General features: G+C 39.3%; 2 protein-coding genes across 7 annotated transcripts in view; both read right to left on the minus strand.

Moving 5' to 3' along the window:
* Positions 1-250: 250 nt before the first annotated feature.
* Positions 251-27,113, minus strand: part of LOC104431201 (putative disease resistance RPP13-like protein 1) — a 48,766-nt gene continuing 21,903 nt past the window's right edge. Inside the window, exons 3-6 of one of the 4 annotated variants that reach the window (XR_005548629.1) lie at positions 3,195-3,422; positions 2,630-2,658; positions 1,658-2,045; positions 251-716 (exon numbers count right to left, since the gene is read on the minus strand). The gene's annotated coding sequence lies outside the window, so the exon portion shown is untranslated. The other 3 variants (XR_005548628.1, XR_005548630.1, XR_005548627.1) reach the window with 3 other exon arrangements.
* LOC104434687 (putative disease resistance protein At3g14460) lies at positions 4,676-23,214 on the minus strand. 3 transcript variants are annotated; one of them, XM_039307557.1, is made up of 5 exons: positions 22,737-23,214; positions 8,267-10,222; positions 5,957-8,146; positions 5,723-5,877; positions 4,676-4,868 (listed from the first exon to the last, which is right to left on the minus strand). In XM_039307557.1, the coding sequence occupies exons 2-3, from the start codon at positions 10,206-10,208 to the stop codon at positions 5,997-5,999; spliced, it is 4,092 nt and encodes a 1,363-aa protein (XP_039163491.1). In that variant the 5' UTR covers positions 10,209-10,222; positions 22,737-23,214; the 3' UTR covers positions 4,676-4,868; positions 5,723-5,877; positions 5,957-5,996. The 3 variants fall into 3 exon arrangements, with proteins under 3 accessions (XP_039163491.1, XP_039163489.1, XP_039163490.1); XM_039307555.1 differs by having other exon boundaries at positions 5,978-10,222; XM_039307556.1 differs by lacking the exon at positions 5,723-5,877 and having other exon boundaries at positions 4,819-4,868; positions 5,978-10,222.

The following is a 27,113-nucleotide window of genomic DNA, read 5'->3' on the forward strand; positions in this document are numbered from 1 at the left end:
ATCTGGTCTCGCCTATTGCATGGTTCTATAATTAATTAAAGCGTAGTCCCAGCCAAATGACTTTCTTGAACTTATTACTTGAATTGTATGTCAAAGTATAATTGCAATTCCATCCATTGGGATTAAGCCCCAAGAGTTGGGCTATCTACGTTTTAATTGCCTCTGAAAGTATGATGTTAGGATTTGGCACCGTTGCGTGGAATCCACATTAAACTTTGATTTTTTTATGCCATATAAACAATTGCGAGAGTAATCACACGAACAAATTATATATATACTCACCTCAATGCAACCAAAAACAATAAGAAAAACTAGGGTGCTGCCTCTTCCAAATCTGAAAAAGGAGCGACCCTTTTCATGATTTTGTTTTTCCCAACTGACCCTTACGATTATGTTAATGCAGAACCATGGGGAAGCGTTGACCACTTGTGATGGTGGCGTAATTGTACAAGCTGATATTCCACAAATGCGAGGTCATGAGGATAATCCACGTGCAATGGTAGTGCCCGTATCTTTCCTCAACCGCGACAGGAGCTCTGGCAGCTTGGTGGGGTTATAGTGATGAGACTCGCCTACCTGAGATAACTGGGTTGCGAGTGGTTTTGGATAACGATCTTCTCGCAATTTTAGATCAAAATACTTGGTGGCAGACGCGAGGCTTTCATGATGACTCAACAGAGCAACAGAGCATAATCTCCCTGGTCGCTCCTCTCCGCCTTTCCTTTACAACAAAGAAAAAGAAAATGTCCTCTGAGATGGTGTGAGAATTTAAATAGAAGAAAGATGAACTGTGAACTTTAACAACAACGTGCATTGAAATTTAGTTGTCATATTTGCCGACTCGAAAAAAAGGTTTACACCCTACTTTTGCATCTCTACAATGCCTGTTATTGAAAGGAAGAAGACTTTGAATATAGCCCAGGATAATCAACATCAAGATACAGATAAATCTTATTTAGAGCATGTCGCCAAAAAATAAAATAAAAAATAGAGCATATAGAGCATATTGGTGCATCTACCAAAATTAATAGCTTTTTCATTTTTTGCTTTTGTCAAGTTGCAAAAGATGAAAACAACTACATCAGTTGCCTACCTCAACAGTGTTTGCATTTGACGCATTCAGGTCAAGGAGCTAGGGCATAAAAAACAGACATTTGGTAGAGAAGATACAGCAAACGATTAAATTGCAGAACAATATTAGTTTAAGAGCAACAATTTTTCATAATTCTCACACAAATCATAATGCATTCCCATTTACAAATTCTTTATGTGTCATCCAAGTGCAAAGATAAGCAATTTTTGGCCATCACACAAAAATCCAGATATATAATCTATATAGACAGGCACATTTGATGCATCATAATTCTGACACTACGAGCAAGTCCATGTGGTACTTTTTGTTCGAGGAATAGTCACTGGCTGTACCACGTTAACATTATAACCATTTCATTGTGTACTTCCTTGGTAAACAAAACAGAAGCAACCCAAATGTCAACATTTGACCTTCAACAGCTGGTTTATGGACATTCACGTGAAGCATGTCCATGGAAAAACATGAAAATTTTTAGCATTAAGTTGAGGAAGCGGAATGGAAATGGATCCTGGTGCAGCAGTAGCTAAATGACCAGTGTAAAAGAAAAGAAGTCCGAATCATTACCTGAAGAACAAAACTCAAGACAGTGGAGAGAAATCTTCCTGTTGGATCCAAACTAGATCAATCACAATCAGTGGGATTTCTTGGATGAGGTGCCAGTAGTTGCCGAAAAGAGAGGATCCATCCTTCAGAATCTCACATTGAATTATGCGGAATACTTTGAGGGAGGGAGGGAAGCCATCCTCCGGCAAGTACCCAAAATTCAAGCTACTTACAAAATATAACTGTTTGAGAGATGGGGGATGGCCATGAAGACCACTTGATAGTCTTTCTACTCATATTTTCTCATCCAAAGAGAGATTAGAGAGGAAGGAAAAAAAAGATTCCATACATCATACATCCTCTGCTGTTGATAGTCTTTCCATATTCCCCATATTTCTCGTCCAAAAATCTGGAACAGGACAATCGATTAGTCCTGAATAACAATTACCTTTCATGAGCAATGGACAACTATAAGAGTGATCGAACAAAAGTGAACAACCAAGACAAGAATTGCTTTATTATTGTCAGGAATTAGTGACAGTTTTGATAGTTTTTCCTTTTGCTAAAAAACTCTTATGATTATGATAACTGACAAGAATGGGAGACCACTGATCACCGGTGGTGGTGACTTATTGGTACAGGCTGATATTCTACAAATGTGAGGTCAGGAGATCGAATGACTTGGTAGGGCCTTACAATGCTTAAGAATGATTGCCTACACCTGTTGTTATATCTGGAACACTCAAAATGCAGTAAACTTTAACCATAAATCACCTGATCCTGAAACTCACTTACACATATTAGAGAAGCTCATTTAGACTGTGTTGCCGGTAATGCAAGAGAGATAAGTCATGATTGGGTAGGCAAAGGCAGGGCACGTAGAGTAAACTTGAGCTAGGTTTTGTGAAAATTCACCATGATGGGTCTTATAGAAGGAACAAAACATGGCTGTTGTTAGGATAGTGGCCAGAGATGAAACGGGGAGATGATTACCTGCAGGGGTGTCGCAATGCAAACTAGACCTGCAAAGAAAACTGAATTACTTGCTATTCCAAAGAGCAATGAAGTAGCTAAAGAAAAAGCTGAACCAAGGCAGTAGGGAGCTGAATGCAGCTGAGGTATACAAGGATATCATCAATTTTCCCAAGTTGTGCAATTAAAGACTAAAGGATGCTCCTGTCGGGATTCAAGAAGCTAAAGATCATTTTGCAGCTCTAAGTTTTAGTTGAATTTCACAAAAGGCAAATGCTTGTGCCCATTAGGTAGCTATGCCAAGATTGGGATCTACATCCGCATCCCCCATCCTTCTTATCACATTTGCTTATATCAACAGTGAGTTACTGGAGTAAAAGAAAAAGCCACATCGAGGACACACACGACACACCCAAATGTCAGTCTTTGACCTCTAGTGGCTGGTTTCTGGAAATTCTATGAGAAACATCTCCTCGGGAAAAATCAATCCGTATTAAGTATCGAACTGAATTGATGCCTTCCAACCCAAAAACTGACCCTAATCCCAGAAAGCTGACTTTAGGTGGAACAACGAATTGCAGCAGACCTGAAGAAGGCAAAGTTGTCAACGGAGATAAATCCTTTGTCAGGGCTCGGGTATGATCAATTTCAGTTCACTGGATCCGAACACCAATGTAGATGAGAGGGATCTCTTGGATGAGGGGCCGATAGTCGCCAGTGAGTTTTGAGCATCAATCTTTCAGAATCTCGCATAGAAATATCTCCAGAATTTGGACAGATCATAGTCTTCCTTATTACTCCTTTCCCCCTTTCCCTGACAACAAAGAAAAAGAAAATGTGCTTTGAGATAGTGTGGGAATTTGAATAGAAGAAAGAGGAACCATGAACTTCAACAAAGAACTCGGATATGAATGGCTTATGCTGCAGGCCTCATTCAAATTTAGTTGTCATATTTGCCAACTTGAAAACACCTGTTTTAAATCTTTTTTTTTTTGGGTCTTTACTGTAGCTGCTACTTTTGGAAGTAAGAAAGCTTCTTTGATTGACTATTAATATAGACCTCGATTATTGACATAATAATACAGATTAATTTTTTAGAGCATGTTGCCAACAAAAAAAAAAAAAAAAAAAAAAGCAGTTTAAAGCACATTAGTACTCCTACCAATAACAAATAGCCTTTTGTTTTTCTTTTGTTAAGTTGCAAAAGGTGAACATAAGCACATCAGTTGCCTACCTTGGGACTGTTTGCATTTCATCCTCCCGATAAATTTTGCCAAATAAAGATGACAGTGGGATATTCTGCAAAACAATCACAATTGAGAGAATTCAGGTCACTGAGCTAGGATATAGAAAATTTAAAAAAAAAAAAAAAAAAGATAATTGGAAGAGAAAACATAACAAACACCAAAGTTGTGGAAAAATAACAATATAAGAGCAACAATTCTTCATGATTCTCACGCAAAGCGTAGTGTATTTCCATAAGTGGAGATATAAGCAATGTTTGGTCATCAATCAGTTCAAGATATATCATCAATACAGACAGGCACATATACGCATCATAATTCCAGCACTGCTAACAAGTCATGTAAGTATTATTTGTTTTGAGGAATAGTCACTTGTATCAAGCAATGGTTGGTTGGCTTGTTGTACCACATTAGAATTATAACCATGCCATTGCTTGCCTCCTTGTCAAACAAAACAGAGCAACCCAAATGTCAACATTGGACCATCAGTAGCGGTTTGTGGAAATTTAGGTGAAGCTTGTCCACATGAACCTTTTAGCATCGAATTGAGGATTCTTAATAGAAATGGATCTTGGAGCAGCAACAGGAGCTAAAAAACAAGCGTGCAAGAAAGAAAGACGTCCAAATCATTACCTGAAGAGCAAAATTAGAAATTGGATAGATATCTTCTTATTGGATCTGAACTTGATCAACTATGATGAGTGGGATTTCTTGGATGAGGTGCCCATAGTTGCCACTGAGTTTTAAGCATCAATCTTTCAGAATTTGAAATTGAATTATGTTGGATACTTGGAGGAGAGAAAGAAGCCATCCTCGGCATGGTCTGATAACCTATAAAATGTAGCTGTTCGAGAGTGGAGAGATGGCTGTGAAGACCACTTGATAATCTTTCCACGTTCCTCATAGTTCTCATCCAAAGAGATGTAGAGATGAGGGAAACAGAATACTCCATGCTTCTTACATCCTCCACTTTGTTGATACTCTTTCCACATTGCTCGTATTTCTCACCCAAAAATCTGAAAGAGGACTATCAATTAGTTCTGAATAAAAATTACCTTTCATGCTTAGAGTGATCAGAACAAGATTATAGGCATACTCAATTGACAGCAACAAAAAATGAACAGGGATACCCTCTTGATGATTTTCTTTCTATTTTTTTCGCTGAAAAATTCTTGCGATTATGTTAACTCACAAGTATAGGAGACCACCAATCACTGGCGATGGTGACTTATTTGTATACTGTGATAACTCCTAAGAATGATTGCCTACACCTGTTGGCAAATTTGGAAAGCTCAAAATGCAATCACTTTTACCCATAAATCACCAGATGCTGAAACTGTCACTTGAACAGGTTAGAAAAGCTGTTTTGCAGTGTGTTTCCAGTAAAAATGTAAGCTAAGTCATGATTGGGCTGATGCAAGGCACGGTGCATGGAGTAAACCTGACCTGGGTTTTGTTAAGATTAACGAAGATGGGTCTTACATAACATGCCGTCGTTGGGATTGAGGCCAGAAATGAAACAGGGTAGATGGTCGCCGGCAGAGGAAGTTGAATTACTGCTGGTCGAAAGAGCATTGCGGTGGCTAAAGAAAAAAACAGGCCAAGGTAGTAGAAGAGATGGATGCAACAGTGGCATACGAGGATATCATCAACTTCCTCAAGCAGCGCAATTGGAGACTAAAGGAAGCTCTTGCTGGGATTCAGGCAACTAAATATCATTCTTTCACCCCTGAATTTTACTTGTATTTCACGATACGACGGTTTCTGGAAATTCTATGTGACACTTCTCCATGGGAAAAAATTAATTCGCACAAAGCATCGAATTGAAGAACAGAAGCGAAATTGATGCATCCAAGACTAAAAAGCTTACCTAGACCCTAGAAAACTGACTGCACATCGAAGGATGAATCGTGGCAGTTAGCAAATGAAAGTGAAAGTGGATCAATTTCGCTTCACCAGATTTGAAACTAATCAATGCGCATGCCAGGGATTTCTTGGATTTTCCCAGAAATTTATGTGAGACATCTACATGAAGGGAAAATCAGTTTGCATCGAATTGAGGAAGCAGAATGGGAAATTGATGCCTTCGAAACCATAAACTTACCCGAACCCTAAAAAACCTTACCGTATCAGGATGAATCAATTCATTGAATCTGAACCCAATCAATCTCGATGTCAGGGATCTCTTGGATGAGGGGCCAATAGTCGCCAGTGTGTTTTGAGCATCGATCTTTTAGAATCTCGCATCTTTCTATCCACAATTCTTGGAGGGAGGGAGGGAGGCCATCCTTTGGTAAGTCCCTCAACTTCGGGCAATTTGAAATCCCTAAACACTGGAGAGAGGAGAGATGCTTGCGAAAGCCATCCGATAGTCTTTCCACGTTCCTCATATGGCCAATCCAAAGAGAGGTAAGAGAGGAAGGAAAGAGAAGACTCCAGGCATCCTCCTCGTCCTCGTCCTCCTCCTCAGGAAACCGCACCTTCTCTCCCTCCCCTCCCATATTTGTTCCAATAATATCTAGAAACGTGAGGGATGTGAGTAGGGGTAAGCCCCATTCTCTCACTGGCTGTTTCATATTCTCGCACTCAAAATGAAATGCTTGCAAATTGGGAGGCAAACCTCCTTCGGGCAAGCATTGGATATTTTGGCAATGCCTAATGGATATGTTCCGTAGGGATGTAAGATGACGCCACTTTGGTAGAGATTTTATCTTCGGGCAGTTAGAGAGAGAGACATGTGATAGGGTGATGAGAAGGGGAAGGGAATCTATTATTTCCAAAGCCCCGCACCCAATTATATCCAAAGAAGTGAGATTGTTACAACTCGTGATACTGGTGATAGACTTGATCTTTGGACATCTCTCAAGTGTAAGGCTTGATAGAGTGAGGGGAAGGGGAGGAAAGTCCTCTATCTGACAACAATCACTTATACTCAATCCAGTGAGATGGGAGAGCGTGTGAAGGAATTGTGGTAGGCTTCTTAGATTCCAACAATTGCGAATTCCCATAAATTCGAGTGATTCTATGGTGATTTCTTCTAGTGATTCCACTCCCTCGCAATATTTAATATAAAATGTCTTTAGAGTAGCAAGTCTATCCTTGGTAGAGGGACAAAATGTCAAAGAATCACATTTACTTGTACATGAAGATTGAAGTTGAGACATTCGGTTGTTGTTGTTGGGGTCATATGAAGAAATGGTTGGCATTATGAGTTTTGGACACCGTTCAATAGACAAATAATTGAGTGTGTACATCTTGCTTGGAAGCTTTTCTAAACTGGTGCAATTACTCAATTTCATCTTTTCAAGGTTGCATGGCAACTCTATTTCTGTTTCTCCTGTCACGAATGATGTGAACTGAGGACAGCTTACGATGGTTAATTCCAGGAGGCAAGTAAGATTTAGCATTTCATTTCCATCTTGCCACAAATATTTTAACTGGTCGCACCCTCCTATATGAAGCTCCTTTAGCTTGATCAAGTGGCTCATAAACCCAAGATCAAAGCAAACAAACTCTGCAAGATTCTTAATTGTAAGAATGGTCAAAGAAGTTAGGTTGATCAATCTCTTCAAGATCTCTTTGTTACAATCCTCGAGGAACAACCCATGGAGAGATGGAAGACAAACATCATTGGTTGAGTTTTTCAAATGCGGACATGAATGAATTTCAAGCTTTGTGAGACGATCAAGTTGACAAGGCAATGTCTTGACCAATGAAGGACAGCCCCGAACAACAAGATGCTTAAGATAGGAGAATGATACTTCTTCTTTTGGGCCAGCATAAGGAGACCAATCCTTCCATGCCAACATCTCTTCGAACTTCAAAGTGGTTAAGGATGAAAAAGGCCTTGTACCTCCGTAAAATTCAAAGCCTATCATTCTTATTGCATGTAGACCTTTAAGAGATAATTCCTTAAGTGAAGGTAGTTGTCCAATCATAGACAGCGACATAACATTAGGACAGTCCCACAAGCATAAAGACACTATTTTATAATAGGATGTACAATCTAACCATGATGGGAATACTACACCACGATAATTCAAAATAGCAAGATTTTCAAGATTAGTGTGAGGTCGCAGAGAGTCAAGCACCTGTGCTTCACGCTCATGATTATGGAGATCTCCCAAATGTTCACCCCAATGCAAGGATAAGTTTGTAAGGCCTAGCTTTCGAAGCAAATTAGCATCAACTGCATCTATAACTTTTTCCACCTTTTGCAATTCTGATATGAATAATTCTCCTTCAAGATGTGGCAAGTTCTTTAACTCTTTCAACTGCGACCCTTTCTCAAGTCCTACCACAAATTTGGACAACATAATAAGATTCTTTAAATTACTAATACTCAACGGCATCTCTTTTAGACTCTTTGTATCTCTAATATCAAGAAACTGTAAGCTGACTAACTTTGTGATACCTTGAGGCAACTTTGAAAGCTTTTGACAACCTCTTAAAATCAAAGCTTGTAATTTGCACAAGGCACCAATTGACTTAGGTAGCCTCTCAATATGAGTGTACGAGAAATTGAGGTATCGAAGATGTTTTAAATCACCAACACAATTCGGTACCTCTACGATGTTACAACGACATAATGAGAATACTCTCAAGTACTTCAAGTTTGTTAGCAAGTCATGTAGCACCTTGTTGGAAATAAAGAAAGAGCCCCCACAAGATCCATCACGCACCAGAATTAAACTTCTTAGTGCCTTCATTCCTTGATATGGTTTCAAGCATTTTGATGTAACATACCACGATGGGATGAATGATGCATAACGAGTTTTTTCAAGAGATGATACATCATGTTCATTACTTGCTACCCGAGACCCCCCTGAGCTAAAGCAAGTCCCACCCAAAATTGACTTTGCTAGATCATTCAAAAGATCATGCATTGAAAACTTAGATGCATCGATACTTGATTGTTGAAGAAATGACTTGGATACTAACTCATCAAAGTGCTTCCGTCCCAATTTCAAGATATTCTCATTTGCTTTTTGCCCGTCTAAAAGTCCCTCTGCTATCCATAAGAGTACCAACTCATCCCTCTCAATTTCGTAATCCTTGGGAAATACCGCACAATAAGCAAAACATCTCTTTAAATAGGAAGGAAGATGGACATAGCTCAATTTTAAAACTGGGAGAACCTCATCATTCTCTGCCGTCAAAAGATACCACATTTTGTTATTTAAGGTATCTTCCCACTCATCAAGATTAATTTTAGTACGTAGGACGCCGCCCAACATCTTTGCCGCCAAAGGTAAACCTTTACATCTTTCAGCTATTTTCTTGCCTATTATTTTAAAAGCCGGGTGGCTCTCAAAATTTGTTACTCCAAGAGCATGAAATGCCAATAAGCTTATACAATTATCAAAGGACAATTCCCTCAAATGATATGGTGAAGCTCTTGTTATGGAAGCAACATTAAGGTTGCGAGTCGTGATGATGATCTTGCTTCCACTAGCCCCCGCTTCAAATGGCTTTAAGAGGGCGGTCCATTTTTCATACTTCTCATTCCATATATCATCTAAAACCACAAGAAACTTCTTCCCGGCTAGATTATCCTTCAACTTAACTTGAAGCTTGTTAAGATCTTTGTCGTCATTGGACGACCTGGTGATCGACTGCAAAATAGTTTTTGTTATGTCAAGGACATCGAAAACATCTGACACACAAACCCATGCTTTCTTCTCGAAACAACTATTCACTTTGGCATCATTATATAGCCGTTGAGCCAAGGCCGTCTTTCCAACACCGCCCATCCCAACTATGGGGACTATGCTTAGCGTGGCATCAGAATTTTTAACCTCACAGATCAATAGTTGGAGTATCTCCATTTCTTCCTTCTCCCTACCGACAAACCGAGGCTCCGGCAGAGAACTAGTGGGATCCCTTTTGTTGCTGTAGTTGGATCTGTCCACAACATTGTCTCTCAAGCTTAAATAATCCCTCCTTTTGACAATCGCTTCAAACCTACCATTGATATCTCGGACCTTAGTGTCAGACACGAGTGAGCCTAGTCGTGTAAAAGAAAAGAACTTCCTTTTCCATTGACCTCTACTTGTTCTGGATTCTACCTCTGACTTAACTTGAGTGGCTTTGATGTCTAACTCATCGAGCAAGTCTTCTATGTCAAAGGCCAAGTCCCTAACATCATCGAGCCACGGCTTCACTAGACAATTCCCGCTAAGTTGCTTTTCCTCTGCACCATCCACCACTACATTGATTGTGACTAGCATCCTCTTCCAGTCATCAAGGATGGTGGTGTCAGTTCCTTCCTGTTGCGCATAGTCTGATGCCAAAGAACTCAACTTGTCAAACAAGGTTTGAAAGAAGGAACCCAAAACGATCTCCCCAATGGCCATGGGTGAATCAATCACTGTTGAGAACAACAAAGTGTTATGGTGAAGTAAAGTAAAATGAGCTAACGGAAAGAGAAAACTATGAATTCCAGGAAGACCAAGACGTCCACTTACCAAAAAGAATAAAAAAAGGACCAAGACTTTCAAGGGATGCACACCAAAGTTTAGACAAATCAAACTAAAATAGTTTTTTGTCCAAGAGTGCTTGTTTTGTCAATTGTTCTCCCTTTTCTTCGGATTCAGACTTTTCTTGTGGGCATCCAAAACATAGGATAAATGTGATTTTTCTTCATATGACCAACTTAGAGCTCACATGTATTTTCGTCAAAAACTTCGTTACTTACTAGTGTTGTGTTGGCTTTTCACACATTCATATATTATTAGAATCTCTATGATTTCAATTTCCTTGTTTTTTTGCTTTATTGTTGAATATGCGATCAATGTAGGCTTTTACATGGTGGTTACATTGCTGAAAATTTGCATATGTTTAAGATATGAGAAGATTATCGGTTCCTCCTTCAATGTGAATGACCATGTAAAGACATCAAAGGCGATAAATTTTGTCCGTTCAATAAGGAAAACAAAGCACATGCTTTGGGCTAAACAAGAAAAAAGATCAGGTGCACCAACTAATCCATTAACCAAGTTGCTTTAGTTTACTTTTTAAATAGTGAAGGAGTCAATAATCATTAATTAACATTACATAATCTACTAAAAATTATACTTTATGCATCAAACCATCGTTCTCTTATCAAGCAATTCTGATTATCAACTATTACCTTAGCACCCTTCGGCAGATCATCATCGTGATCTTGCTGCGAAGTTTTACCATTGTAACTGCCACTTAAAGCCTATATTGATCGCATATCCAAAGTATGCGATCAATGAGCGGAATCGTTCGGAGAGCACGTGCTTTCCATCCAGCCTTTCATCTGTTTATCTACATCTTTTTGTGCAGCAAGAAGGCATCCCCTCTAGAAGCGTTCTTTAAACATTTTGTATTCTGAATCGTGTGAAGTTCACCCAGACATTACGTGCTCTCCATCAACAATGTATTTCCTATTTACCTTGAATTAAAGCAAATGTCCCTCTTTTCTTTTTGTTTTCTATTGGTCTACAATTAAGAAAAAAAAATGACAAGTCTTCCATAATTTGGTAACATCATAATGAAAAATTCACAAGGAGATTAGAACCATATTAATTTGTTTAACAATATGATTTGTCTTTTTTGGTATGAGCATTTCACTTCTTTCGGGTGGTGACTTTGTATTTTTTTTCCCTCTCCCTTTTCTCTATCATATCTTTTATTTTCTGGTAGCGGGAATGCACAATTATAAACATTTACTTTTCATTTACACTTTTTTTTCAATGAATTATATCTAAAACATGTACTAAACCCTTAATGTGACATCCGGATTTCGCTGGACCTCGAATATGTAACTGTCCGTGTTGACGAATTTGTCGTCAGACTGCATTGTTAGCGCCACTTTCAGTCGCTGTTTCATCACCACTCTCACCATATCGAAACGTTATGTTTCGTCACATTCTCACGATAGCATCTCACCTAGGAATCTTTTCACGTAGGGCCACCCGTGAGACCCATCTCTTCCGCATTTGCACCTTATTAAAGCGAGTTTTCAAGCACACGGAGACGTCGACTCCCGAAGTTGTGGCCCCATCAAGGTACCCCTCCTTCACGCGATCGAGGAACTCGCCCATGCATAGCCATGCATACGTCCATTTGGGGGTCAACAAAGGAGGATATTTGACCACCTAATAGCCCTAAATAAATTGCCTTTCCCCCATGCACGTACAGAACCATGCAGCCCCTTCTCTCTCGCAGTTCAACCGGTCAACAAAAAGGGAAGATTTTGACCGAAGGAGCAGCCACGTCCAGCATGCATGCAAGGTTGACCATGCAGCCACGATTTCTTCAACTGGACATCTATTTGAAGACTTTGACTCCTTGAAGCCCACGTCCTGCACGCGAGCTGCTGCCACGCCCCTCTCCTTCTTCGAACAGCGTACCGAGTGCTAGGAGCAAGGAGTCGGACACGTCTCTTGCATGGACATGCAAGACGTCCTTCGACCGCCACCGGATTTCCTCTCCTGTTGACTGCCACGAAGGCCCGCTTAGTTGACCCATGCAGTCAACAAAAGGGAAGACACGTCTACGCATGGGAAGGGACAGATGGCGACTAAAATTCTTCAAGGACAGCCACGCTCTGCTCGAGCTGTCCTCGCCTCTTCGCTGTCACCGCACGCGTGACTCAAGGAGTCAACGGCCAAGAGGGATTGATTTCCTCTTGCATCCGGTGAAGCCGAGTTTCTTTCCCCCCATTTTCTCGAGTTCTCCACCCCTTTGATGACGGCAGCGAACTCTCAGTCGAAGGTCTTCCATAGCTCAGGCATCGTCACCAGCTATGTAGCACCAATACAGACACGCGACACACGACACGACACAACACGACACGACACCCCGACATGATATTTATAAAAAAATAGAGATTTCCGACACGTTTTGACACATTATATATTAAATATATTTTTATATATAAATACAAAAATAAATAATAAAAAGAGCATATAATTAATTTATACTAAAAATATTAATTCAACATTTGTTAATATCATTCATTATTTTAATTTAACAGAGATTGAACAAGAAATTTAAAAATTGCAAACCCAAAAGAGTAAATTTGAAGGAACATGTCATGTTTTCTTACAATTCTCGGAAATTAGTGAGATTTCTTACGGTTCTAGATAAAGTTCGGAGTTCATGATATAGACTGGCTTGGAGCTCCTCTACAAAACAAGGTTCGAGAAAAATGAAAATCTAGGACAAGAACTCTCAAAGTACGACCAAAAGAAAAGGAAATAACTAAATTTGCCATGGAAAATGTAAGAGATAACTCACAAGCTAATGACATAGAAAAAAAGAGATAACTCACAGGCGACGCCTGCAAGAGGCAAAAAGAAGCAAAAAAGAAAAAAAAAATCACAACTTTAAGTCTGTGGGGGCGGCGGAGCAACGCCGGCGAGATGAGGGGCGTTTCATCATCACTCATGGGAATGTCAAAACTTATAAGTAAGAACTTGAGAGTGAGAATTTTCTTTGGACTCTTTTATTTTTGTTATTTTTATTATTTTTATATATTTATATTTTAACCCCCTCAAGTATTGAAATTTTTTAAAATTGACCCCGTGAGTGTCGGAATTGCGTGTCAAAATTTTGCACTCGCGTGTCGGAGCATGTTGGGAAGAGTTGACCAAGTGTCGGATTTCTCAACACTCGTTGATCGCGTGTCGAAAACGTGTCAGAGTGTTGGACATGACACGAAGGCTTCCGGAGAGTGTGTGCTTCTTAGGCCACCAGTAGGCAACCACCCACACCACACCGCTGTATCCCACGCCGTCGGCCTCCTCACCATCCTGTACCTAGCTACTAGCCGTATCACCACACCACTCTGTCACCGACCTCCTCATCACTGTTGAGTCGCCCACAGACCGCCAAGCCGACCACCTCAGGAAGTCTCATCGCTTCACCTTCGGTTTGTTGCCGAAGACCACCGCCCGCCACCAGCGTCACAGCTCGAAATCTGTTGCCGCCCTTTTGCTGCAGCAAGACCCGAGAGGCCTCGGCTCACACCTCACCACACGCTGTTGCTGCTTCTCTTCACCTCAACTGTAGCTGGTAGCTTGCAGTTCGCTCACCATCAATGCCACTGGACCTAAGGCAAGTTGAAGTCTACTAACGTATATAGTGTAGTGCTGTTGTTGACTGAGGAAGTGCATTGTTAGGTTGGATTGTTTGAATTTGGTGTTGAATGGTGATATATAGGATGACCGAAATTGTTTGGGGCTAGATGATTGAGGAAGCTTTATAGTTTTTATGAATACATGTGATTTCGGACTTCAAATATGCATCAATTTTAGCGTTTGTAAAGCTTTGAGAATTCCGCTTATAAACTGTTTTGGAAAACCTCCCAATTTGTGTTGAAATTTTTATTTACCGAGGTGCTGCTCACAAATGTTTTAAAAAGAAAAGAAAAATGTTTGGTGTCCTTGAAATCTCAAACTTTTACATGAACCGTTTTAAAAACCTTGAAGTCGGGAGTGAGGTTTGGAATTGCCGATATGCCGATTTCAAATTACTTACAGTTTTGATAAACCTTTTCAATTCGGGCCGTGAGGCGCAAGTGCGACTTGAGGATTTATAAGTGAATTTCAAAACCTATTAGAGGGTTAACTGTGGAAGTGAATCTTATGGATTTTGTATCGTGCTTTTGATTTCATTGATATGGGATTGACATATGTTTTAAAGACTATTGTTGTGGTATTGATGTGCCTTTGAAAACGTTTTGGCGTTGATTTGATTTAAATGACTACACCATGGTTGATATATTAGTGCTACCGTCGGACCCTCGGGACGACGAAGTCCCGGAGACAGGATGCCTAGAGGTGAGTCATGACACGCTCTGGATGCCTGTGGGACACCATTATTGTGGTGAGCCCAAGAGGTTCCCCGGTGTCGGGATGCCCAGACATATGACGATACACATTCTGGAGGGTAGGGGACACTAGTAACATAGTGAGCCCTGGCAATTTCTCATGATGCTAGGTTAGGTGCGAGATGCCTAGAAGTGAGACATGACACGCTCCAGATGCCCGGTGATTGAAATATGGAACCGGAGGCTTTCATGATGCCAGGTTGGGTGCGAATGCCTAGAGGGATGCAAACACTGGTCCTCTAGGAGTAGGTGATAGTGAATCACGAATCTATTGAGTTTTAAAGTTGATTGTGCTGCTGAGTTATGCCATTTTGATAGTTGTGCTTGATTATGGAACAAAATTGTGTGGCACGGTACGAGATGTGTCATAACGATTTGGCTTTATAATCGAGACCCACATGATTGAAATGATGTGTTATCGTTATTAAACTACGCTTGCCATTTCGTTGAAAAGCTTTATTGACTTAATGTGCATCTATTCTTTTATTGATGTGTTTTGTGGATTTTGCATGAAATCATATGACAATGATTCTACATAATATAGTTTAGTAGATCTTTAGCTGCTGAGTGGTTGTACTCACCCCTCGTGGGGACTAACATATTTCAAAGTAAGGAAGATGTCTTTGCTGCTCGCACCTCTTGGTACTTTCTATGGGATCCCTATCGATTGACAATGGGAACAAACAGATCATCAGGATCCCGACTTTCATTCGAGTGAGGGTGATAGTGATGTTCGACACTGGCCTACCCTTGGGTTCCGTGCATCAAGAGTTCGTCATCTTATATGTCCGAAGGAACGAACGTACTCTGTGGCCGCTGCCACCGCCGCTAGAGGACGATGATGGGGGATCGAGCGAAGTAGAGTGATCGAGGACATGAGGTCAACAACGGAATTTTGGACACCGACACTTGTTGATAGACGACTTGTGAATAGCTAATGGAAAATGTTGGTCTAGTTTTTGATATAGCCAAGTATAGGAAACTTTGGCTTTTGTTGTACCGACAAAATACGTCTATCAAGTTTACGTTAATAAAAAAAAAAGTGCTTGGTCGATATTTGTGTGTATCTAGTGTGCATCATTTCAGTGTTTAAGAAGGGAGTTGTTGGATCTGCTTCCTCCATATACATTGCGTAGGGACCAAAGAATGTGTAATAAGACCCCATATGGATTCTCCGAAGTCCATTGATATAAGAAAGAAGAATATCTAGGATGAGGAAAGAAATGTGGCGACCCTAATGGATTGGGGGATGTCGGGGGGTGTCACAGCATTATTGGTCCCCCCCTCTCTCTCTAGAGAGAGAGAGAGAGAGAGAGAGAGCTGAAATCCATGGAGTGATGTGTTCTTGGCTTCGCAGCCCCACCAACTGATTAAATATCATAAGTTTTTTTGACGCCTTCAAAAATTAAAATTAAAATTAAAATTGATCGACTAAAGATTCTTTAGCATAAATTAGAACTCAAAAGGGGGAGTCAACAAATATGAGAAAGTTACTCACTTTTAGGAGCGTACAATATAAAATGACAAGTTGGGCTTTTTAGGGTTGAATAATATGCGAAGTTTGTTTAATACTAGATTAATGCGCATTATAAAAGATGAGCAATCTCTAAAAAATTTCCGACATAGAATACCTTTTTCTCTAACAAAACACTGAGTCATCGTGTGGTCTTTTTTAATGAAGCACAATTTTAATTTCCATAATTCAAAATTTAATTTTTTTTTATCACAACCACCTTCACATTTTTCTCTATCTTGAAAGAAAAAACATGGTAAGTTTTCCAGCACTAAACTATCATTGGTTTTCACACGATGAAAACAAGTCGTCCACATGCAACACCCTTGGGGCTTCAGTAGAAACTACTTCATGTGAAGTTTAATTTACGAATTGACTTAACTCGATTGATTACACTGGTGCACCTTAAAAGAATACTAAATCACAAGCACCTTATTAATTCACCTTACCCCTTTCAGTTGATGGTAAATCTACCATATCTATATAACAAGGACTTCTTGTTATAACAGTAAATATTTGAAAAGACAACAAAAGTTATTTATTTTGTTTGGCACCGCGAAATTATAGTAAACGTGAATGAATCTCTTCTAAGAGGAATGAAGCTATCCTCTTACAATATTTATTGTTGTTTACCCAATTTAATGGACTAAAATTCCAAACAGATATGTGATTATTTCATGTAAAATCCCAAACTTGTACTGAGTAGAATCATTCCACGTCAGTGTGTGTTTAGTAAGGGGTGCATGATAACCAGTAATTTCTATTCCAGAAATAATTTTTCTATTTCAGATCTGTTTTTGGAATAAAAATCAGTTTGATAAACTTATTCCGTTTTTCTATTTCTGGAATAAATTTCTATTCTAGAAATAGGTTTGTAATAGAAATCAGAAGTAGAAATTTTCTACTTCTCTATTTTTGGAATAGAAATGAGAAATAAAAAAATTTCTCATCATTCGTCAACTGGTCCTTCATTTTTTGCCACTGACCACCGTCCATCGGTCGCCGGCCGGCCGCTGGCCCCCGCCACCATCTGCCGGTCCGCCGTCGTCCGAAAGGAAGAAATTTTATGTCGTTATCAAACAAATTTCTATTTTTAGAGTAGAAATTTTGTGTCGTTATCAAATTGTTATTTTTGCTTAGAAACTGTTGAAAATCATAATCGAATTTTCTAGTCATTTTGTTTCCAGATTTTCCAGATTTTTCAGATCTTTTAGATTTAGATTTTCCAGATTTTATTTTTCCAGATTTTATTTGTTAGTTTTTAGGAATTTGTTTACTACCTTTTTAGGGTGCTGTAGCAACTATAAAAATGTTAGATGTCTCATGTAAATATTCATTCTCTGGAGAATTAAAAACTCAAAGTAATTTCTCCTAAAATTCTTCATGGTATCATAGCATGATCTGGACCATTCTCTTCTACCTTATTTCTGAGAGTTTCCACCATGACAAAATACCCTAGAGCTGCCATGGCAAGCGAGGTTGAGAGTGAAACCTCAGACCCTAGAGCTCAGAACTCTCCTCACATTATCCAACCTATCAATGTATCCGAAGGTGGAACTCTTCTCATCACCGGTCATAAACTTACTGGTCACAACTTCAATCAATGGTCCCATTATGTCATGATTTTCATTTGCGGAAAAGGTAAAGAAGATTACCTAACTGGAGTTGCCATACAACCTGAGGAGACGAGCCCAAATTATCGAACATGGAAGGCGGAAAATAACATGGTGATGTGCTGGCTGCTGAATTCAATGACAAATGAAACAGGGGAGAATTTCATGTACTACAAGACAGCAAAGGAGATTTGGGATGTTGTTCATGAAACTTATTCAAAAAAGGATAAAACCTCAGCCATTTTCGAGATCAAGGGCATTCTCCATGACCTAAGGCAAGGGGAATCTTCTGTCACTGATTATTTTAACCAACTTATACGTCATTGGTATCAACTTGACATGCTGGAAGATGTGATGTGGAGTTGTCCTGAAGATAGCAAGTGGTACAAGTAGATTCAAGATTAAGAACGCATCTACAAATTTTTGTTAGGCTTGAATCAAGAGCTTGATGAGGTACGTGGATGAATTCTGAGCATAAAGCCCCTACCTAGTGTACGTGAAGTTTTTGCTGAGGTCAGGAGAGAAGAGACTCGGCGAAAGGTGATGCTTGGTTCCTCAAACAACCATACCAATCTCTCAAATTCTGCTCTAATTGCTCGAGGATCTCAACCATCCTACAGTTGAGGCACTCAATCAAACAACAACAACCAGCGAAGGGGTGGTCGTCCATGGTGTGATCATTGCAAATGAACGGGTCACACAAAAGACACATGTTGGAAAATTCATGGTCGGCCAGATGATTGGAAGCCATTAGCCTCACATCCTACTCAAAATCGAGAGAGCATAAGCAACGTAGTCCAAACCGAAACAATCGCTTCGATAAATTCAAGTCCCTTCAACAAAGAGCAGTTGGAGATGCTTAAAAAGCTGCTACAAGAATCGGTTCAAAAGGCAACCCATCCAGAAGGGGTTAGTACAGCAACGATAGCTCTACGAGGTAACTCTCTAAATGCCTTTAGTGCTAAACAGGAGAAGATCACCTCTTGGGTTGTAGACTTAGGAGCATCCGACCACATGACCGGAGATATCATGATGTTCAATGAGTACAATCCATGTCAAAATGGCACTAGTGTTCGAATTGCTGATGGTTCTTGCTCAAAGGTGGCAGGTGTTGGATCAGTGGTTATTTCAAAAGATATAACACTGAATTCAGTATTATTTATTCCCAAACTCAGCTATAATCTTCTTTCCATCAGCAAGTTAACAAAGATTTAGGTTGCATTACTATATTTTTCCCACACTCATGTGAATTTTCAGGTTTTGGATTCGGGGATGACGATTGGCAGTGCTGAGATGGATGCGGGTCTCTACCTTCTGCGAGTTAATGCCTCAGAATGGAAAAACAAGAAGATGTCATGCGTAGCATCCCGTGCTAAAGAAGAGAGTGATGTAAGATTGTGGCACTATAGGTTAAGTCATCCAAATTTCTCGTATTTAAAAAGGTTGCTACCTTCTTTGTTCAATAAAGATTCAATAAAACTACAATATGAGGTGTGTCAATTATCCAAACATACTCGTAGTTCATATCCTTTGCAACCTTATAAGTCTTTTCATCCATTTCACATGATTCATAGCGATATTTGGGGGCCTTCTCGTGTCCATAACATTTCTGGTTTTAGGTGGTTTGTTACTTTCATTGATGATCATACAAGACTCACTTGGCTGTTTCTAATGAAAGAAAAATCAAATATTGGCCAAATCTTTCAAACCTTCAACCTAATGATCCAAACCCAATTCAGCACAAAAATCCAAGTTTTCAAAACGGATAATGGGAGAGAATACTTTCACTCACAACTCAGGTCATATCTAAATAGCCATGGTATCATACATATTAGCTCTTGTGTAGAGACTCCACAACAGAATGGATTAGCGGAGAGGAAAAATAGGCATCTTTTGGAAGTCGCTCGTTCTCTTATGTTAACCACCCATGTTCCTAAACATTTTTGGGGAGAAGCAGTGTTGACAGCTACATATCTCATCAATCGTATGCCTTCTCGTGTCCTAGATTTGCAAACACCATTTCAGAGTCTATTTTGTATTTACCCACATATTCGTTTTGCCTCACATATCCCACTCAAAGTATTCGGTTGCACAGCTTTTGTTCATATAAATCAGCAACATCGTAGCAAACTAGATCCTAAGTCTCTCAAATGTGTGTTTCTAGGATACGCTCCAAATCAAAGTGGATATAAGTGTTATTGCCCACAAACAAAGCGTTTTTATACCACCATGGATGTTACATTCTTTGAGCACCAGCCCTTCCACTCCAAAAATACCATTCAGGGGGAGAGTTGTGAGGAATATTATTTTTGGGACACTTTTCATTCACTCGGGTCACAATAGACAAATACCAACTCTGCTTGTCTTCCGAGTCTACCCATTCAAGATGCTACACAAGAAAAAAATAAAGAGGTAATTGTCTACTCTAGGCAGAAAACTCAAAAGGGGTTGGAGGACCGTATTACATCAAAGCCGGCCCAAGAGACAGACCTGAGTTCAAGACCCACAATGGATGAAGGTAATGCTCCTATAAGCTTAGAAAATTTTGCTGTACTTGATGATCTTGATTAGCCCATTGCTCTTAGGAAAGGGAAAAGACAATGCACTCAACATCCCATTAACAATTTTGTGTCTTATGAAAAGTTGTCTCCTAAATATAAGGCATTTGTTTCAACGTTGAGCAACATTCAAATTCCCAAGAATATCCAGGAGGCACTTGCTCAATCCGAGTGGAAAAAAGCGATTCTTGAGGAAATTCATGCACTTGAGAAGAATAATACTTGGGAATATACAAAATTGCCAACTTGGAAGAAATTGGTGGGATGTAAGTGGGTCTTTACAGTTAAGCACAATGCTGATGGTAGTGTTGATTGTTTCAAGGCAAGGCTGGTTGCTAAGGGATTCACGCAATCATATAGTACAGACTACGAAGAAACCTTCGCTCCGGTGGCCAAACTAAATTCCATTCGGGTGTTGTTCTCCCTTGTAGCTAACTTGGACTGGCCCCTACATCAATTAGACGTAAAGAATGCCTTCTTGAATGGGGAATTGGAGGAAGAAGTCTTTATGGAGGTTCCACCGGGAATTAACACTAAAGAGAGCTTCAACAAGGTATGCAAACTCAAGAAATCCCTATACGGCCTAAAGCAATCACCTTGTGCTTGGTTCGAGAGGTTAAACAAGGGTCATTAAGAAGCTAAATTTCATTCAATGTCAAACAGATCATACAATGTTTGTCAAGAAGTCAGCTGAAGGTAAAAGAGCAGTAATGATTGTATACGTCGATGATATAATCCTAACTGGTGACAATCTGGAGGAGATTGAAAAACTGAAGAATATCTTGGCAGAAGAATTCGAGGTTAAAGACCTAGGTCAACTCAAATACTTTCTAGGTATGGAGGTAGCTCGGTCACGGAAAGGAATTGTAATTTCCCAACGCAAATATACTCTTGATCTTTTGAAGGAAACTGGTATGCTTGGGTGTAAACCAGCTGACACACCCATGGATTCTACAAATAAAACCGAGATGGAAGAAGAATGACCATTAACGGACAAAGAGAGGTATCAAAGATGAGTTGGCAAACTGATCTATCTCTCGCATACTCGGCCAAACATTGGTTTCGTAGTAAGTATGGTTAGTAGATACATGAACCGACCAACAGAGAAACACATGCATGCAGTTTTTTGAATCTTACAATACTTGAAGAAGAATCCTGGAAGAGGGCTCTACTTTAAGAAAATGGAGGAGAGAAACGTAGAGATATTCACTGATACAGATTGGGCTGGATCTCTCATGGACCGAAGGTTGACAACAGGGTATTGTACCTTCATGTGGGGCAACATGGTTACTTGGAGAAGTAAGAAGCAACCTGTTGTTGCTAGGAGCAACGCTGAAGCGGAGTTTAGAGTAATGTGTCAAGGAATATGTGAAGGCATATGGTTGAGAAGAATTTTAAATGAACTAGGATTCACTAATACCAATCCTATGTCATTATTATGTGACAACAAAGCTGCTATTGAGATTACCAAGAACCTGGTTCATCATGATAGAACAAAGCATGTGGAGATCGATTGACATTTCATCAAAGAAAAACTCGAGGAAGGAATCTTGAATCTCTCGTATGTTCCAACCAATTATCAAACAACGGACATACTGACCAAGGTTTTATTCAGAAATAGTTTTAAGACTCTAAGGTGCAAGCTGGGTATGATAGACATTCATAACCCAGCTTGAGGGGGAGTGTTGAAAATCAGAATCGAATTTTATGGTTATTTTGTTTCCAGATTTTCCAGATTTTTCAGATCTTTTAGATTTAGATTTTCCAGATCTTCCAGATCTTCTAGATTTTCTAGATTTTATTTGTTAGTTTTTAGGAATTTGTTGACTACCTTTTTGGGGTGCTGTAGCAACTATAAAAAATGTTAGATGTCTCATGTAAATATTCATTCTTTGGAGAATAAAAACTCAGAGTAATTTCTCCTAAAATTCTTCAGAAACTCTTTTAGAAATAGAAATAGAAAAATCTATTTCTGTTCTAAAAACTATTTCTGGAATAGAATGGTTGTCATGCGCGCCCTAAAGAGATCAATGATAAGGAGATTAAAAATTAATCTTAATGTCCTAATATTACTATCTAACAAAAATTGAAGCAACAATTCTTTGTTATTAAACTCGACATCAACTTTAATTAGGATCATAGATAGGCATGAAATCGGTTTAAGAACCAAACTTCTGTTGCTCCGTTGCCCCTTCTTTGCCTCCATAATAGAAAGATTTCAGAAAGAATAGGTGGTTGCTCTCGGGTAATAAATGCTCACTAGATGCTTTAGATAGCAAAATTGCGGCTGCATCAGTTTGAGGGAAAAATAGAGCAAGAAGATAGATGTCTCTTACCTTTTCCGAGTAGACTTCTTAGAGAAGACCGGTGAATGGGATGAGATCAATGGTAGCAATCCAGCAAGCACGAGCGCTAAGTTCAGACGAGTAGGAGGAGAACACTATTGAGCAAGAGGATGGGCATGGGTGTGGTGAATCTAAGTGATAAAGAGATAAGGGAGAGAGAAAACTATTGAGTAGGAGGATGGGCATGGGTGTGGTGAATCTAAGTGATAAAGAGATAAGGGAGAGAGAAAACTATTGAGTAGGAGGATGGGCATGGGTGTGGTGAACCTAAGTGATAAAGAGATAAGGGAGAGAGAAAACTATAAAAGCTAGGAAGACCAAGACTTTCACCTACCAAAAACAATAAACAAAGACCAAGACTTTCAAGAATGCACATAAGTGGTTAGAGGAATCGATAGAAAGTACTTTGCGTCCACAAGTGCTTGTCTTGTAATGGTTGGACAATATCCTCAGATATTTGTAGTTTCCACAATCATATATTTGTTCATGTACATAAATCATAAACTTAAGAAGACCAAGACTTTTTATAGACAAACTACAAGTCATCTGAGATGGCTAACTTTCTCTATTCAAAACGGAAAACAAAAGCACGTGCTTTGAGCTAAACAAGAAAAAGGGTCAGGCACAACAACCACACCAAACAATCCATTAAGCAAGTTGCTTTGTTTCACTCTAGCAATGGTAAAGGAGTTGCAAATAACCATCTAACAGTATGATCTACTGAAATTATGGTCTATGCACAAAGCTCATGAAAAGGAAAATCGTGTTCAAAAGGACTAGCATTCTCCTATTAAGCGGCTCCCTACCATTGACTACTATCTCAGCACCCTTCAGCAGATCATTGCCACCCTCTTGCTGCGAATTTTTAGCACTGCCATTGCTGCATATAACAAAAACTCAAGAAGTCCAAGACTTTTCAAGATGCAAATTGGCTTTGTTACTTCACTTTTCACATGTTTTTTTTTCCTCGTTTGAATAAAATATTATTTAATAATCGGCATTGATTGTTGTTCTCTTGCTCAAAATCAACAATAATGTTCGTCTCACTTTTTTCATGTTTAATCATATTTTAATTATTCATTCATTTATCTCTATGGTACTTGTCTATTAGAATTTATGTCTAGATTTTTATGTATCTTATCAAATATAAGCTTAATAAAAACAAAAAGAAAAGCTAAAAAGAAAAAACAGCAAAAAAACTGAAAAAGAAAAAAGAAAAGAAAAGAAAAGAAGGAATGGGGCAAGGGAGAGCACCGCCATTCCCACAGCCACTGTGATGCCGTTGGCATCAGCACCACTGCCAAGGCGACTCATTCCAATGCTATTGCCACCATTGCAGCCAGCGAAACTAGCCAGATCAACTGTCACATCCAATTACCTTTAATTACCTAATGATTGGTGTAACTTGATCTAGAGGGGGAATTCACAACATAAAGAATGAATTCTAGGATTCACGATTTCTCACTTGCGTCGTCAAAAGTTGGGTTCCATGTGAAGTCCACCTCATCCAACAGTGAATAAACCTATTCTTAAAGGCTTGACTACCTAATTGAAACTAGTAAGTTCTTAGCATTTATTTTTAATTTTTTAATCTTTAAAGGATGAACAACCAACTACACCACCAATAAAACGAGGGCTGATATTTTATAATCTCAAAGCATGATGGGCAAGCTGAGAAGAAGTCAACATATTGCAGTGAAGATTTAGCTCGATATACTCAACTTCTTTACCTCAAAGAAAGCAACTTTCATCCATGCACTATTGTCCTATATGAGAAAAGCGGCACCCACATTGGCCCAACAGAAAGCGCCAATAACCACTTCAACCGAACGAAGACCCCACCAGCCACAAATGCAAGTTTATAATTCACTGCACAAATACATACGGACAGCAAGCTACTAGGACAACTTAAGCACGCTTCAAGCATCACAATGTGACAATCCAATATGAAATCATAATGAATCAAAGACGTCACTTTCTTACATGGATACACATACCGAGGAGGTCCAATTACGCACAAGTAACACCAGACAACTAATGGCTTTACTTGACTCAAATCAGGGCAACATGTAATACCATCATTTTTTATACGTTTCAAGCCTTAAATTGCCCCAATTTGATGGAAAACAAATGTAACATCAATGCGGCATCTCTCTATATGTTCACACAACTAGAACACTACCAAAATGATATTGAAATCCTCACAATCCCCATGTGAACGATGGCAATTTGATGAGCCATCAATATCCACACATGCCCATCTCACTATGCATATTTATGCACCTCAAGGACTATGTATATAAAGTCATACGTAGGTCATCCGTACCAGAACTTCTCATGTCCAGCAGCATAGAGGAGTAATACCATGTACATCTTCAACGTAAGTTAATACAGCAAATGCACGCATGAACAGAGAACATCAAAAACACGTGACCCGCATTTGACATACTAAAAGCACACATAATCGCATTTCTATCAACTTTATACGGGAAATGCAGTAAGAGACGAGCAGTGCAACTTCAATGGGACATCAAAACGTTGGTAAGCAGAATGCAATAGGAATTAACTATCTATGACTGAGTCAGGCATTCTGTCGAACAGTTAAAACGCCTCCCCGTTAAAGAACTAATATACGCCATCTTCAAGCAGCGATTCGCATCAGTCATTACCATCAGCAACAACCTAGGTCCAGGACATCAACAGAAACCGAGAAGGAAGAAAGTCGATGAAGAAGCCTCTCCTCTGGTAAGCGATCGAACGGCGAGGAGCCGAGTAGAAGGAGCCGTTGTCGTGGGAGCAAAGGCCGAGAGACGTCAGAAACTGAGCTGGAGCTCTGCCGAACTCAGTGCTCTCCCTCGCTAAAAATTCTTCTTCCACCATCTTCCTGCGGCTTTTGTTTTGCACTGAATCCTTCGACAGAAGTTGTCTTTTGGTCGACTCACCGTATGGTCCCATAAATTGTTGTTAGGTGATGATGATGACTCATCGTTATCACGCTAGAATATGGAAGGAGAGGGAGTTATAAAGATTACGAAGCCTGTCATTAACTAAATCTAAAGAGAGCCATTGTAATAACTCATTGTTCTCCATACCTGATTGTGTGTTTTCGCACGTAATTAGACCATAAATTTCGAGCTCATGTGAGCCCACGTTGATATCAAGTATATTATCTATCATTTTTTTCTTAAGACGAAACTAGATATTTCGAATAGCCCGCACTATATTCGAATGCAAAACATACTTGTTCATCTGAGTAGGCTCGAGAGCAAAAAAAGAATCGTTCATCGAGCTTAGCTCAACCTAGCCCAAATAAGGGAAAACAATTGGGCAAGCCTAGGGCCATGACTCTTCTCTTAGAGCTCTGAGCTACCAAGACTCGCTCGACATTGTTTTATTGTTTGCCGAATGCACGACTTGAGCGAGTCTGGGCAAGCAACTTTCTTCATGGGCACTAGCTCGCCCCTATGCTGTTATTTATAAGAAGAAAGTATAATAATTTCCAAAATCTTAGGGCGGAATGGGTAAGAATTTTGATGGTTGACATCCGACTTAGTCCGTCTAGGCTCGCCCATTCAAAAGTTCTACAATTAGTGAGTGTTGTCCCAGCCGAACAACCTTCTTTACCTTATTACCCGAATTGTACATCAAGTCCGAGTACAATTGGATCCATTTTTGGATCAAGGCCCAAGAGTTGGGGCTATCTATCTTTCTAGGCCCAACATGCCAACGATGGTCCATTCAATGCCTTTGCAGCATGGTGTTAGGGCTTAATACTATTGCAATTGTTAAATTCAAGTTGAATCCGCATTTAGCATTTGAGCACCTGAAACCTTTCAAAAATATATGTATAAAATCTTCCTTTTTTTATTAAATTTTATTTCACACTATAGAATTTGAAGAAGGGGCTTGTTTCGAGGAACTAACTAGGAATTCTTTTTGTTTTTTTTTTTTTTTTTTTTTTCTCTTTGGTATTAAACTAGGCATTCTATTAAGGGAAATATATAAACTCTGAGGTATCAATATCACGCTCTACGTGCGAAATGTCATATTACTAGCTTTTTCTTATTTGGAGTCTACTTTAAATATTAAGAATCATCGACTACGATGGATCCCTCTTGTGCTATATCAATATTTTTGGCGAAGAGAAAAGAAATCCATCCTCTTATGCCTATATCAATATTTTTGGAGAAGAGAAGAAAAACAATATCATACTATGGATAATGAAAGTTGACTTGACATTATCTTTTGGCATCCACAATTTTTGAAGTTTCGGAAAAGCCTTTTATTTTATTTTCTTTTTTTGACAAGGGGAAATTTTTCAAAAGTTATTTTAACCTTAACAAATTATATCCCCGACTTATATACATG

This window comes from Eucalyptus grandis, chromosome 2, assembly GCF_016545825.1.
Source record: "Eucalyptus grandis isolate ANBG69807.140 chromosome 2, ASM1654582v1, whole genome shotgun sequence".
NCBI classification, from domain to species: domain Eukaryota; kingdom Viridiplantae; phylum Streptophyta; class Magnoliopsida; order Myrtales; family Myrtaceae; genus Eucalyptus; species Eucalyptus grandis.